This window comes from Amblyomma maculatum, chromosome 8, assembly GCF_055883805.1.
Source record: "Amblyomma maculatum isolate TAMU_Amacu chromosome 8, ASM5588380v1, whole genome shotgun sequence".
Classification (NCBI taxonomy): domain Eukaryota; kingdom Metazoa; phylum Arthropoda; class Arachnida; order Ixodida; family Ixodidae; genus Amblyomma; species Amblyomma maculatum.
The window spans coordinates 123895066-123911810 of NC_139351.1; the positions used below are offsets into that span (position 1 = coordinate 123895066).

Here is a 16745-nt window from a genome sequence, read left to right on the forward strand (position 1 = left end):
TATCCCAACCATGTCAGTTGTTTTGCCAGTATATACCTTGTTTTCCATTTAGCATGACCACTTTCGGCATTTTCCATCATATATCGTAATTGCCACAGATGCTGCACAGTGCGACGAAATAACATGAGTTGGGATTTTTTCTACTCAACATGATTAGCCTTTCTCACTCCGCCTACCTGATTATGCCCCCATTTTTATTCCGAAATTTCTATCTATTGTGTTAGCCATCCGGAGAGTTAATTTACAGCACTGCAACATTATTATGGTGACGGACGCTCTTTCAGTTTGTACTGCCTTGACTGATTTCATCTGCGTCGGTAGCTTTATGATCTCGCGCCGTCTCATATCCGTGAAATCAGACCTGTGTGGGTTTCAGGTCATTGTGGCATTTCAGTGAACGAATCTGCGGAGTTTCTTGCATCAGCTTCCTTGAATGGGCCTTTCCATTCATTACACCTCTAGTCCCTTACTGCCACTACGGAATCGGAAGAGGTGGCAACATCATGTTCCGGCGTTTCCACCAATAGAAGACTCGAGGTCGGGGAGATAGCGACACTTTCAATAACGACGCAAACTCGAAATACGGTTTCAGGAGCGAGACGGTTCGCTTCGCGATACACAAATTTGTTAATGCCTCTAATTCCCCGCTAGGTGCACCGACTTCGCAGTCTCTCCCCTTCAGTTTATAATTGCATTGAAATAATTTTTTTTCTGATCAGTAGGGACTTTTTCTATCGTATCGTATATATATATTGTTACGAAGAAGGAGATCGGCAGTGGCGCGAGAGGAGCCCTCGCGCTAGGCCAACCATTAAATCATCCTTCACCCTATCGCCATGTTGCGCTGTCCTCTTTGCTTGTCACCACGTAACATTTCGTTGGATGTGCGAGGTATACTTCATCATCACCCCCTCATTCTGGTCCGGAGCTTCGGCGCCCTGCGACTTTTTGCGCCGTCGGCGAAAGGTTAGGAGGCATCGCATGGCTGTTCCCCAGCCTGCCGAACCCAGCAAGACCTTGCCGTTCCTCCGCCCCGTCCCCCCGACCCGACCACGAGACACGACGAAGGAGAGAGTGACCAGAGACGGCCGCACATGTCCACAAGACACAAGGAGAGACCCGAATGACCTAATGTGACCCCACTGACCTGATGTGCAGACCTTACGACCCAAGACACCACTACACTTGAAGACATCCTCCCCTGCCTATGCCATGCGATGCGTGCCTTGGCCTCTGCCATCGAGTCGTGGCAACATGTGGCCCGAGAGTGTCCTGCATCGTGCCGGCAAGCCGTTCTATTCTTCCTTCTTCCTCTTCAAGCATCCAGACACACCCATCATCATTCCATGGAATCATCAACATCAGTAAACTTCCTCGTCCACGATCGGGACGATCGCTGGGTGGCCCCGGGTCATGTTACGGACGAGCAACGAAGAAGAAACGGGCAGTGGCGCGGGCAGGAGCGCTCGCGCTAGGCCCGCTAACATATTCATTAAACGTCATGTCACGACTATCGAGCATCACCTCTCTGTTCTCCTGTTTTCATCGTCTTGCCGCCACGTAACAATATGTATATATTTTAATCTCATATCAAGTAGGATCTGACGGATACATGAATGTCCCTCTCGTGCCATTATCTGAGGCACAACAAACACGATGCGGCGAAACGACCACGACTGGGGCCCGAGACTCTGGGGCCCCGATGCAGGATGCTATTCGAAAATCCAGCTGCTCTCAGCTTCAGCCGATGAAGAACAACACTGCACCGAGACCAGTGCAAGACGTTAGGTATAACCAGATTGCTCGCTGCCCTTCAGTAGAACAGCAGCGATAGAACAACGCCTCCGGAAAGCTAGTGTTCGGTGTCTGCTATAGACCCCCAGACAGTCACGTATCATTCCCCGATTCCCTACGCCATGAATTAACGATTATGAGGAATGAGTATCCCAAAGCACCCATATTTCTGTTTGGTGATTTCAATTACCCACAAATTAACTGGCCATTGCTCTCGACACTAAGTTCGACACCTGCAAACGAACAGAAACTTTTTCTAGAACTAACCCTTGACTTTAACCTTCAGCAAGTGATAACAAGTCCAACGAGAGGAGACAACATCCTAGGTCTCTTGCTCACAAGTCACCCTGACGACGTAAAATCCATTACTGTCCTTCCTGGATTAAGCGACCACAACCTTGTTCACATCTCTATGACGCTACCTTTAAAGAAGAAATCACCAACCAGCAAACTGATAAAAGACTACAGAAGGGCTGATTTTGATGCTATGAACAATGATCTTGAAAAATTTTTCGACAACTTTCGTTGCACTTATCTAAATCGCACACCTAACTCGAACTGGAATTTGTACAAAGACACCCTACTACATTTGGAAAGTAAGCACGTTCCAACGCTACTTATTAAATCAGATACCAAGAATCAATGGTTTAACAAACGCCTCAAGTCTCTCCTTGGCAAAAAGAAGCGCCTGTATCGAACAGCAAAACTTCAAAGTAGTCACTTAGCATGGGAAAAATATCGCTTGTGCGCCCAACAGTATACCACAGAACTGACAAGTACTAAAGATAAGTTTCACTCTCAAGATTTACTATCAATCCTTCACTCTAACCCCAACAAATTCTGGCGCATGCTATCTAATAAACCACAAGATCGCCATGTACAACTCCTAGATGCTGATGGAGAACCAATCAAAAGCGATGACTGTGCGACCGCGCTCAACAATTACTTTACGTCAGTTTTTTCCGCTGCTAACGTTACTGCTAATGAACACATTCCAGAAATCTCACTCTCAGAAATGCCTAAAATCGAAATTAACCCTGATGGTGTATCAAAGCTTATTGCCTCACTGAAAATATCTACATCTGCCGGCTGCGATCAAATTAACAGCAAGCTACTAAAAAATAACATTTCATTGTCTAGCCAGGTACTGCATCTAAATTTTACGGAATCCTTAGATACCGGGGCTGTCCCTGACGATTGGAAAAAAGCTCAAATTACACCCATATTTAAAGCGGATGACCGCACGTGCCCTAACAACTATCGTCCCATTTCCCTCACTAGTATACCGTCTAAGCTACTTGAGCACATTATTTTTTCCAATCTTATGACCCACCTAGAATCAATGAACTTTTTCTATCCGAATCAACACGGCTTCCGGAAGCAGCTGTCATGTGAGACCCAGCTCGCCGAATTCACCCACGACATTCTACAATACTTAGATAACCTTGTCCAGATCGACGCTATCTTTCTCGACTTTTCAAAAGCATTTGATCGTGTTTCCCACAATCTTCTTCTTTTTAAGTTGTCATCGCTCGGCATTCCACAAACCTTGCTCTCCTGGCTAGAGCAGTTCCTTAAAGGACGTAAGCAGTTCACCTGTGTTAATAACTGTCGCTCAGCTTTCTCCGACGTAACATCCGGCGTACCTCAAGGTGCAGGCTTATCACCTCTTTTATTCCTCATCTACATCAATTACCTACCGATCAACATAAAATCAACGATACGTTTATTCGCAGATGACTGCGTAATTTACAGCCCCATCCACGGCGCTAGCGCCATTGCCGCTCTTCAACAGGATCTAACCACTATCTCAGCGTGGTGTGACAAATGGCATATGCCTCTTAATCTAAATAAATGCCAATACATATCATTCTCCCGCAAAAACACAGTTATTGATAGCACTTACAACATAAAATCGGTCGCCGTCACGACAACATCATCTTATAAATACCTAGGAGTACACATCACATCATCGCTGTCATGGACAACACACATTCAGACCATCTGTTCCAAAGCATCACGCACACTTGGTTTTCTCCGGCGCAATCTAAAATCTGCATCACCTGAAGTAAAAAAGTTGGCATACATAACATTCGTACGTCCTAAATTGGAGTACGCGTCATCTGTCTGGCATCCATCACAATCGTATCTCATCTCAGACCTTGAAGCCATTCAAAATCGCGCCGCCCGTTTTATTACATCGCAGTACTCAAGAAATACCAGCGTAACATTACTAAAACGATCCCTCGGCCTTCAAACACTAGCAACTCGCCGTGTTATTTCCCGGCTATGCCTCTTTCACTCTTTCTTTTATCGCTCACCAAGACATTTGTTGCTGCAGCCACCCCCACGTACGTCATCCCGCCTAAACCACAGTAACCCAATCGCACGCATTAAAACCCGCACCTCCGCAATGAGCAGTTCATTTTTTCCCGACGCCATAGTGCTCTGGAATGGCCTTCCCGACAACGTAATTACATGCTCCGATCGCCGCCTTTTCCGCGAGAAACTGGCTAATCACTTCTCATAAACATATTCATACTGTGACACCGAAGTGCCAACTGTTCCTTGTTTTCTTTTTGTATGTTTATTTCTTGCTTTTAGTTTGTATATTATTTTACACTTTTTTGGTACCCCGTGTATTTTCCCCCCCTTCTTTCTTTTGTGTTCTCTGCTACTACCCTCCAACCTGTATGTACGCCCCCCCCCCCCCCCCCCTTATGTAATGCCTTCGGGCCTTTAAGGGACAAATAAATGAAATGAAATAAACGAAATTAAAGCTTGAAGGGTATGTAGGGAAAGTCAACGATAAAATGCCATAAGTGCAATAAGCACTTCGCTTGTCCTCCGCAAATATTATTTTTAAGCTTTCTACACACGATGGCTCAAGTCCTGGCGAAAAAATCAGCTCAGAATGGGCATTTTACTTAGAAATAAACTTCAGAATTCAACTTTGTGTCTGTGCTTTCTGGTGACCTCCAAACCCTGACGTCCTATACGTAGGCCACGGCGCGATTTCAAATGCAATTGGTTCCTAAATGAAATTTTTGGCTTTAGTAGCCTTTCAGTATAGATATTTAAGAAATCAAGGCTAAAAACAAAATGTTCGAGTCATAAAAACAATCCTTTCGCGCTTTTTTGCCGCCGGTGCAGTTCTTTCGACATTTTCCCATTTGCCGCGACGTGGGCGTCAATCTCGCGTGCGTGTCGCAAAAAGCGCCTGCACCGTTATGTCGTGTTGCCAGACGTGTTGCCGGAGATCGGGTTCGAACCCAGGTACCCTGGAACAGTAGTCTGACAACTTAAACCCTTAAGCCATCACGGCGCAGCTGCTAACTGCAGCCGTTAGCTGCGTGCCATGCTGCTTTTCCTTCTTCATACAGACGCATCAGCGGTGGCATCGCGAGGCGGGTGAGGGGGGTGCGGGAGGTGCGGTTCGCACCGGGTGCAGCACTCAGGGGGGGGTGCAACCGGGCAGTGAGAGGTATAGGAAGGGGCGGAGGCCGAAATGAATTAATAAAGACGCGAAAAGGCGCGCATTGGTGCTACTGACTGGCAAGTGTGACCTTCTCGTATAACTAATTATTTTGTTGTGAGGAGCGTTTGAAAACACATGCCTTAGTTTATGCCAGACTATATACGCCGTTTTAAGGTGGGTTCAGACGAAAGGACCGGAGCGCGGACGGTCCGCGCGTCAGCACGGATCTGGTGCCCAGTGACCACGCGTCCGCGTGTCCATCCGGCCGTCGAGCATTCACACGAAGCAAGCGGACCATCCACGAGTACCCTCCTCCCCAACGCTGTTCGCGCGTTGTTGAAAACCTTTCTACCGAGAGTTTCAACATGGACGCCGAGCGAAACCGTCGTCTCGCTGCTATGGCTGTTCTACGTGAAGTGTGCGAGGACGACGAGGAAGCTTCCCGCGTTCATTTATTGCAAGCATTCTTTATTGCAAAGAGTTCCTTATTGCAAGCGTCTTCAATATTCCATATCGGTGGGCGGCTCTCTACGAGCGCTACAAACGTGACTGTCGCTTCATCACTGAGCGCTTTTTTGGTTACTTCACCCAAGGTAAATTACGAGGGGCATTAGCGACTAAAGTAGTGAAAGGCGAAAGCCTGAGTGCCGCATTCTGCTACGTAACTGCCACTAAGTAGAAATTAATTAATAATTATGTATTAGTTATTTAATCAGTCATTCAGTAGGTAATCATTTACTTAAGTACTTATTCATTAGGTATTAATTTATTAATTGATTATGAATTAGTAATTCGCCTTCGATTGGCATTTGGCCATATAAGGCACGCATTCGCGCATACTGTGGTGGTGCTTTGTAATTGTTTGAGACCTCTATGACGTCATCCCGCCTAGGCCAATCAGAGCCGCCGCAAAAGCGGGACATATTTTGTTCACGACAGCACGAGCCATTAAAGGCTTTCGCCTTAATAAACACTAGAAAGCGAGTAAAGCTACAACTCTGGCACACCACAAGCACAAACACACAAAAAATGATGCACTGCGGCGAACGGAGCGAACGACGCAGCGCATGCACAACAGGAGGAAACAATGCCCCGCTCGAACTGAATAGCAACAATAAAGCAAAAAAAGCAAAAACAATCTCGGTCCGCGCGGACTGAAAAAGGCGCTTGGCATATTCAATCCGCTCAGCGATCCGGGGCCCCGGACGGCCACGCCGCTCACTCGCAGTCGCTCAGACCAGTGACGTCGGCGTCACGTGGGGTGCAGGTAGCGCTGGCTCCGGTCCTCCCGTCTGAACCCACGTTGGACCGGGCCTGTGTACGTGCGTGTACACTAGGAACACCAGCATTAACCCGATACCGATCGGGAACCCCTGCGTCGGAGCTAGACACAACAGCCGTCGGCGGCCGCGCCGCCGCATCGTCTCTTTTTGTGTATGGCATGCAGTTCACTCTCCTTTCCCAAGCGCAGACCGCTGGCAGTATCTCGCCAGCAATCTTTTTTTTTGTTCGTTTATCTCCTGTGCATCTCCTGTGCCTTTTTTGCTCCTCGGACCAATCACACATCCCCCTCACACTTCAAAACGCCGAAAGGCACGCAATGCCTGTTGCTCTGGGGAATGGCAAGTCCGATCACTACGCGCTGACTAGAAAAAAAAAAATAATAATCAGAAGGAGGGCATTTTTAGCAAGGCCAGGTTATTTAAAAGGAGAATTGAGAGTAAAAAAACAAACAAATGTACCCCATCGATGCTCATGCGGTTCTCACCCTTTTTCGCTGAAAAAGGCAAAAGCATTGTTAAAATGAGAAAGGCAACTGAAAGCGTTAGAAAAAAAAACAAGATAGCTTGGAGATGCCCACCCTCTGCCAGCTTCAAAAGGCCGTTTCTCGCTCAATATTTTCGGTTGGTACGGCATCTATGCGCGTTGGTATTTTTGTAGTCTGGATGCGGAAGTCAACTTGCATCTTTTGGAGGAAGAGAGAGGAGGAAAGTTAAATGTAGATAATGCTTAGTAAAAGGCTTTCACCTATGCATGTGGCACGTGAAAAGCTGTGCTTGTGACCTAACTACAACGCGTGGCATTGAAAGCTTTGAGGAGCAGGTTCGGCTACAGAGTGAGCTGGAAGAGTGTTTCTCTGCATGTGAGCTCCCATTATGCGACCTCGTTGACAACCACCGCCCTCTTGGTACTACCCAATGCAGCCGAACACCCCGAGCAGCATGACGAAGACCTCCGGTTGCAACATTTACAGAGGCGCCTTCATTTTTGGAACGCACCTGGGACAGCCGCAGCGCTGATCAAAGGATTGTTGCAGTGGCACTTGGCAGTAAGGTCCGTGTTTGCAAGAGTTGATCTTACGATCGCTTAGGGGCCCCGAATAACGCCCTGAGCAGGAGCAGATGGGTTATTTTTCAAGCTGCGACTGAACGCACACGTGAGGGTGTATTACAGGCTTTGTAGAAAAAGATAGAGAGCCCCTGCGGACAAGTACGCGCGGTGCTAGGGAGTACGGAATATCCAGCCACGGGGCGTGGGAAAACAACGTCTGGTCTGGCTTTTGGAACGAGCGCCGCATCGTCGTCAGTTAGTCGATACCTCGAGCCGCGCTGCTTTTTCTTTCTCCATATTCCTTCCCCATCCTCTTCTCCCTCTCATCTTCTCAACGCGCACAGCCAGGGAGGGGAGGAGAGGGGGGGGGGTTGCCGCCCCGCACCGGGTACAAGAGACCCCAGCGACGCCACTGTATATATATATATATATATATATATATATATATATATATATATATATATATATATATATATATATATATAGGATGCGAGAACATTTAACGTACTTGGCCGCTTAAAAAATAATAGAGCGAAGGGTACGCTTCATTTAAAGAAACATTTTATTAGACTCGACGTTTCGATCGGAGACCGATCTTTCTCAAACGTCGAGTCTAATAAAATGTTTCTTTAAATGAAGCGTACCCTTCGCTCTATATATATATATATATATATATATATATATATATATATATATCTATATATCTGTGTGTGTGTGTGTGTGTGTGTGTGTGTGTGTGTGTGTGTGTGTGTGTGTGTGTGTGTGTGTGTGTGTGTGTGTGTGTGTGTGTGTGTGTGTGTGTGTGTGTGTGTGTGTGTGTGTGTGTGTGTGTGTGTGTGTGCGTGCGTGCGTGCGTGCGTGCGCGCGCGCGCGTCCGGCAATGATTTTTCGCAGTTTGGGCAATGGGCGCTGTTTTCTCGCTTGCCAAAAGAATATGGTTTTAGCCCTAAAGTCGAAAGGAAGGAAACATTTCTGTGCATAAACTTAATTAAATGTTTTGTCGTTAAACTTGTGTAGATAGAAAGCAACTGTACTGGGAAAGAGATAAGTAGGGCCTACACGGACGTTTCAATGCAACTGATTTGAAATACGCGGTGTTTCTGCGAACCGCTCATTGTAATTAACTGCCATGACGGAACGCAGGACGGCCACTTCCTTCCGGCGCTCTGTTACGAAAGCCTTTGTTATTACTCACGCCGATAAGGCGCGTCGCCCGCGGGGTGAAGAGGAGGAAGTGTATTAGAAGCTGCATTTTGGAGAGGAGGAGATCTACATGACCTCGATAGCAGAGTCCACCTGACGGCATCTACGTTATTCGGTGAACTACACGAAGCGCTATCGATGGACTTTGACACAACGGACAAAAAATGTCAGGTACGGAGGAACGGCCGCAACGTTCTTTAATGCTTCATGTACCAGCGCTGCCACATCATCATTCTGTAAACTATAGGCCCGTGTGGACAGCATGGACTCTATGTAGGGCTAGTAGCAATGGTTACACACCTCCGTCCGCTGCAACCCCAGTGGAGCTTAATAGGCGCTTCACTCCCTAACCTCCCTTTTCTCCAGGTTTGAGCCGACCGTATTGAAGCAGTTTGCCGGAGCAGTCGCTGAAGAAGACTGTACGATGTGTTCAAGTGAATGGAATGCTTTGAAAGGTATGCTTAGATATTGTGTGTCTCGAGCATCAACCCATCAAGCGAGCCACGGCTAGTCAGCACATTAGGTGAAGTGCAGCAACAAGCAGGAACACGACATAAATTATCGAAAGGCAACGTCAGCTTACCTTCGATTCACCGGGCTCCCGAATCAACACTTATTGTGCCTAGAGCAAGCTTTCAGCCCTTTAGTCGCAGCTACTTCGCGAGGCGATGGTTAAGAGCGCGGCTTGTCAGCAGCCCGACTGTGACATCACACCCAGTCGCTTTGCCGATCGGGCGGGGGTCAACAGCTACGGTCTCCATCAGAGAGGAAGCTCCGTCCTCTAGTGGCGGCTTCAAACATCATGATAAGGCGCCTAATGCGTCAAACGGAAAGGAGAAGCGAACTGCGTTGTGCTCTTTATTAAACAAGGGCGTCCGGAACGCTTTGCAATACAGGCAAGCTTATGATTTTCGCGAACATCCCAGTAACTGATTTTTCTAGAAACTTGCGACTTGCCGCAATGCTCAGAGATTGTCTCAGGTCGAATGTAATGTTAGGAGACCTGTAGAAAGCAGCGCGGGTTATGAAGCAGACGAGAGTTGTTGATATAATTTTAGGAGACCCGTAGAAAGCAGCGCGGGTTATGAAGCAGACGAGAGTTGTTGATATAATTTTAGGAGACCTGTAGAAAGCAGCGCGGGTTATGAAGCAGACGTGAGTTGTTGAGATGCTAACTGAAATCAATAAGATAATATGGTCATGGGTAAAACATGTAATGTAACGGAATGGATTCTTAGAGAAGATACATGTGGCAAGACGCTACTACAAACCAGATAGATAAGACAACGGTTCAGGGTGACTCCTGCTTACAGAGGACAGGGCTAAATATCCCCAGTTAATTGCAACTGATCTTCACGAAGGTCGGTTAAAATTAACTGCTTTCCTTGTGCAGCGACCTATGCTACGACAGCGTCATAGCGCTATTTACATGGACTCGACAGGGCCGGATTGAGTTATCGGGTAGGAAATCTGTTACTGGGTTCATTTAAACATCGGTTCGGGTCAACGAGTGGAGGGGCCGCGTCAACTTCGCCGCATGGGGTGGGCATGGACATGATTTTGTGGCGATTGAATTGCCGAGAGTATGAAGTCGAGGTCGCCATCAACTACAAGAGAGAACACGTGATGCTGTATCTGCTGTCACAAGTCGAGGTCAGAGTAAAATCTAAGTCAAAGGTCAAGTGGTGATATACCATAGGTGATGCCATGGTTGAGCTATACAGCCACATTGTGGCCTCTGGCTCGCTCAAGCTAGTCAAGCAGCCTGTCAGATGACCTTGGATTATACAAGGCATAGTGAAGCTTTTGTTTCAAAAACGATTTAAATAGCTGCTTAGTCTGCCTGGCGCACAATTTTAACTTTAGAGCATGAATAGTGCGTGGTCTGTTGTAACGAAAATTGCAATACATATATTGAACGAGTTTTAATGAAAACTACTGTACAATCTGCGCAGTCAAACTTTTAACTTTTAAGGAATAATAGTAAGGTGTCTGTATAAGGTAAGACACGATATACCATATTTACTCAATTCTAAGCCCCCTTTTTTATGATGGCTAGGTCTAAAACGAGAGAGAGAGAGAGAGAGGGGGGGGGGTTGCTTAGAAGCGAAACCTCTAAAGTTCACCCACCCACCCCTGTTTTTGTGTCGATATTTTGACGAGGTGCGAGCGAAAAATAACAGTTTATTTGGCGAACATCTTCCGCAAACGCGACTGAAGTGCACTTGAAGTTCAAGCTGTGGCAGCCTCTTCAAATTCATTCCGACCTCCGTTACTGATGCCAAAACAGTCAACACCCTGGGCTCGCGATGTCTGCGCAACCTGCCAAAATCCACCGGATCGCCGCCGATTCAAGGGTCATGGTGCCAAACGTTGCCTGCGAAGATGCACTTCAGTGCATGCCAAGTAGTTTAATATTTGATAAGCGATTCTTGTAACAGGGACTACAGCAACATTTCTTTGGTGCAACATCACGCTGGTGGGATTCGTGGCAGAGTGCGCTCTCCAGTTACTCGGAGGAAACTGGACCCTCCCCGTCATGGTCATCATCATCATCATCATCATCAGCCTGATTATACCCACTGCAGGGCGAAGGCCTCTCCCATATTTCTCCACTTAACCCGGTTCTGTGCTAGCTGCATCCACTTGACCCCTGCGAACTTCTTAATCTCATCCGCCCACCTAACTTTCTGCCGCCCCCTGCTACGCTTTCCTTCCCTTGGAATCCAGTTTGTTACCCTCAGCGACCGTCGGTTATCCTCTCTTCGCACTACATGTCCTGCCCATGTCCATTTCTTCTTCTTAATTTCCATTAGAATGTCGGTAACTTGAGTTATTTCTCTGACCCACTCTGCACGCTTCCTATCTCTTAATGTTACCCCTACCATTTTTCGTTCCACAGCCCTCTGGGTTGTCCTCAACTTAAGTAGAACTCTCTTGGTTAGCCTCCACGTTTCAGCCCCATAGGTGAGTACAGGTAAGATGCAACTGGTATATAATTTCCTCTTTAGCGATACCGGTAAGCTGCTAGTCATAATCTGCGAGTGCTTGCCTTGCTAAATGTGACAGAGCACCACGTCGACACAACGCTCGTGGTTCCGAAGAGTATCTGAGTGGCTGCCCGTAGAGCTCTTGGGCCCGTATTCATGAGTGTCGTTATCTCGCTGACCTCGAGTGATCTGATTGGTACAAACACCGGAACCATATGTCACTACCACTTCTGTTTCCGGGGTTTCCACCAATCATAGGACTCGAGGTCACAGCACTTATGAAAACGACGCATACTCGGAACACGAATCCAAGATGGTGTCAGGAATCTTTCATCCCGAATTTTACCCACTATGAATCGGAGTTACTTGCGCGAAACCACGGACGATAAATGCTGAAGCGAGCTTTAGCTCTCCGTCTTTTGCGTGTGTAGCGATCGAGGCTGATGCCAGTGGCGCTTTTCATTGTTTTTTTTTTTTTTTCACAAATATGCTGAAATCTGTTGTCTTCATATACGTTCATTTTTCGAGGCCTGATCTGGGTGCACGCTTTTTCTCCCAGTCCCATCGCTGGTGCGTTGCATATTTGTCAGTAGCACAGATCTCAAAGTTGACAACGAGGTCACCACGTCTAGTAGGGCTACGCAGGTGTGGCAAGCCCTGACCCTTGATTCGGTGTGCAACCCCGGGCCAGCTCTTGATTGATTCGTTGAGCCGTATCGATACCTTGCCCTTGGTCAGCGTAGGTACCGATATCGTTTCTCTGCGGAGAATCTGCAAGGGAAAACGACGAAAACGTTTATTATTCTTCGCTATCAGGCAAGTAACACTCGTGACTCGCACCGAAAACATCGTGCCACACCTCACTTGGGGGCTTTTGTTTGGCAGCCAGCTTTTTCGCATCGTTAAGCATCACACGGAACGGGCCACCAATTCTAGCGACCCATGCACGAATGAAAAGGTGACGAAACAGTATTAAGTACCGTATTTACCCGAATCTAAGCCGACGCCCGAAAGTTGAAGGCCTGGAAAAATCTAAACACATTCCTCAAATGCAAGTTGACCGAAAAATGAGAAAATTGAGAAAAACAACCGGCAGGAAGCGAATAGCATTTATTTGCCAAGAGCCTGCCCAAACTCCCCCGCAATCACCGTCACTGGTCAAAGAGACTGTCCTTCTCATATATATATATATATATATCAATGGTAGGCAGGCGATTTCTGAGCCGCCGGATGAAATCACGGCCGCGGCGGCGGAGGCAAAAAACAAGGCACCCTGTGTACTGCGCAATGACAGCACCCGTTAAAGAAAACCCAAGTGTGTGTGTATATATTTAGGCCAACCTAAGAGTTCCATACCTCACGTTCATAAAACCCTATCAGCTTAGATTTGGTAAATACGGTAGGTCTTTAAAAAGAAGTCGCTCTCAAATCGCCACTAGTTCCGTCAACTTCGCAAACTAGATTTCAGGGTATTTGTGTTGTTTTGGGAGTTAATAAAATACAGTGTAATTTGTTCTAGAGCATAGTTCTAAGCAAATGATAAACACTCAATTATTTTTTTTCTATTTTCCAATACACTGAAACCATTTCAGGGCGCTCACCTGCACATGTGTGATTCTCGCCGTGTAGTGGACGTCCGCCCCATCCCGATCGAACTGCGGATGCGGCATGTCGCATATAGTAAACACAATGTCGCCCGGAACTGGGGTGCCTGGAAGCTGGTTCCCGTCACCGTGAAAAGTAACCTTGGTACCCGCTTTCTAGCCCGGCTTCACGTAAATCGTGAACGCTTTCTCCTCCTGCTTGGGCGTCCGAGCATCCATTGTCATCACTTTCCTCGTGACACTGATCTCTTTTGTGCAGCCGTGGAGAACTTCATCGAGTGTCACGTACACGTCACGTTCCACCGTTAGCTTTTCGAAAGTTTCATAGCTGTCTGGAATTTCTGAGCTCGTCGTGGACTTCCGAAAAGGATGGGGTCCGGGGCGCCCGTAACCTGGTGAGTAGCCGAACCTATGTCCGGATGGTGCTTTCCTTTGTCCATCTGGCCACCCCTTGAAAGGCAGGCCAGCGAGACCAGACTCGCTGCATCCGCCACCGAACTGCAAGCCCGAGGTATCGTTTGCCTGGCCATGAAACTGCGAGGACGCAATGTTTGTTGTTCGGCTCTCCCCTCCCAACAGGTCGCGAAAAGTGCCTCCAGATGGTGCTTAATCTTGTCTGCCCGACCATCCTGTGAAAGGCGATTTAGCGGGATCAGCCACATTGCATCCGCCACCGAAATCGAAGCTCCTACTCGAGTTTTCTGGACCTTTCTGTGGAGACGATTGGTGCGCCGCTTGGCTCCAGCCGCGCAACGTGTCGCCAAATGTATTCCCGAATGGTGAGTTCTCTGTTCCGCTCGACCACCCTTCAAAAGGCGGATTGTTGTGACCAGAACTATGGCATCCACCACCAAAGCTAAAATTCGAGTTTACATTTGCGTCGCTTTGGAACTCCGGGAAGGAGTTCTCTGTTGTTTGCTTCCGGGCACTCCGGGGCACGCTGCATTCAGGCTCCTCATCATCTGACATGAGCACGTCGTTGCCTTCGCATCTCGCCTGATCGATCAGTGCATCGTAAGCTGCTGCAATAACCTTGAATATTTCCGCAGCATGGGGGTCCTTGTTTTTGTCCGGATGGTACTGGCGGGCGAGCTTCCGGTAAGCCTTTTTTATGTCGTTTTCGCTGGCACCCCTCTTGACGTCCAGGATTGCGTGGTAATTGTCTTCGGACATGGCCCCCTGTGTACTGAAGCAAAGATGCGAAACGTGTGTTAGTCGAGAACTACGTATCGTCATCATCATCATCAGCCTGATTATACCCACTGCAGGGCGAAGGCCTCTCCCATATTTCCCCACTTAACCCGTATACTGTTATTATATTTTAGTCCAACAGAATACGATCACTTTGTTTTTCCTCCGCCGGAAAATGTAAGGACTATACGACGAAGCAATGATTTTGAGAGAACTAAGCTTCCTCTAAATATTTCTTTTGGCGCACTATTGAGAGGCCTGGGAACGCTGGTTCATTAAGCGTTTTTGTTTCGGCTCACGATGCTGTCGTTTGGGAAAGACCACGTATAAACAGTAGTTTTCATTTGTAATGTTAGACATACACAGTGGTCACAGATATGTCCTGAAAAGATTCGTCTCACTATAGGCCACACCGCCGAAACGTGAGTACAGCGAACAAACGCTTAGGAAGTAATGCGTTCTTTCGAAACATAAAAAAAGAATACGCGATCGGGAACAACAAAATATCTCAAAGCTATAGCATATCTTCAGATAAAAAGGATGTTGATGTTCAGTAAGAAGCTATTGTTCAAACCAGGGAAGGAACTGTCTTATTAGATTTGAAGTATTTCCAGGATACTAGGGTCAATGTTCAGTAAAGGCGGTATTTGTAAGTACGAAGGCTGTTACGCGATAGCGTAAGGGCGCCGAGTGGTAGAAAACTCAGCGTTGCCAGCGTAGGCACCGTTCGTGACAGCTAGGACAACTTCAGAGATGCGCCGGTTCGAGCGGAGATAGCCGAATGGGTAGCGCGGGGTGTGACGTCACGCACCACGTGATCTGCGCAGGCTCGAGGCATGCGCGACGACGGGTGGAGCGTTAAAAGTCCCGTTCCCCTTAAAACCTGACGTCATTTGGTGTTAGAGCAAAATTGCAGGCATGACTCTGGCAGGTGTCAGATGTCACCTGACATCGCTGGTTATAGAATGGCTGTAGGCCTGTGTGACGGCAACTTGCATCTGCGGTGGAAGGAAATCATGAGCATTGCGTTGGCAGGTGCACGCTAACTGGCAGCTGACAAGGCCGAACACTGATTCGCCGATGGGTTGTGTGACGTAACGGTACCACATACCGTCACAAAGTTGAAAGGAGCAGGCAGTTCAGGTTGATCATTTCCCCATAACTTCCCCCATAACTTTTTAGCAGTTTTCGCGAACCATTAGTATAGAAATTGTGCCGTCGCAAGGTTACACAAAATTCCTTTTCTGAAAGGAATGCCATTAACTGTACGTGATCATTATACACGATCAGATTAAACTAATGTCATCAGATATATGGGGTATACCAAGCTCATCAAATAAATATTTAGCGCGTGCAAATAAGTAAACTTTACAGGCTGATCCTACTGCCCTTTTAAGGCGGCTGAAAAGCGACATCAGGTTGATTTTGGTTCGGTATCAGCTGTAGAGATGATAGGAAAGACAAGTTGAAACTACTATGCTTGTTTCTTGGCGTAAGGCACTGGTTTAATTCGCATTGAGTTCATTTTAAGGACGTTTATTCGTGAGCTGGCTCGAATTAAGCTTTATGGCATAGCAGAGCGGGACTTTTAATTGTCCACTGTGGCCATCTCACATACGGAACAACGCAGTGGGCCAATCCGTCGGTGTTGTGTCTCCCACACCTGGCTGCATCACACGTGATGGCAGGGCTTGCAGGCGAATCAGCACAGTGGCGAGGACGGTGTTAGAGAGCCTATGGAACTTTTAAAGGACTTAGATGGAAAGTACTATAGGCTCTCGCATCCCCAATTCGTGCCCCGGGCAGCCAATGTCTCGAGGAAACGGCTGTTCACAATGGTTTGACAAAGAGAGTAGCTCACTTTTAAACATGTTACAACAGCCTAATTCAGATCTTGTTTCTAAGAGTTCTAAGAGTTAAAAGAGCATGTCGAGCCACCATTCGAGTTAGGTCCTCGTAGTTTTTAGTTCCCTGCGTTCTTTCTGCCTACGTCTCTTTTGTGCTCTATGCGTTGCGCAGTTTCTGTTCATTTTGTTTTCATTTTTATTTCATCTTGCTTCTTTCCGAAATCTTTCATGCATAACATTCATTTCGGCAACTGACTTGCCTTTCAAGTTAAATGACGAGACTCATCCGCTTAGTAGCTAGACACAC

General features: G+C 47.3%; 1 protein-coding gene across 1 annotated transcript; it reads right to left on the bottom strand.

The window, feature by feature from the left end:
- Nucleotides 1-13556: 13556 nt before the first annotated feature.
- Nucleotides 13557-14573, bottom strand: LOC146182454 (dnaJ homolog subfamily B member 4-like). The gene is made up of 2 exons (XM_084575956.1): nt 14274-14573; nt 13557-13934 (listed from the first exon to the last, which is right to left on the bottom strand). The coding sequence occupies exons 1-2, from the start codon at nt 14571-14573 to the stop codon at nt 13557-13559; spliced, it is 678 nt and encodes a 225-aa protein (XP_084432082.1).
- Nucleotides 14574-16745: the final 2172 nt, after the last annotated feature.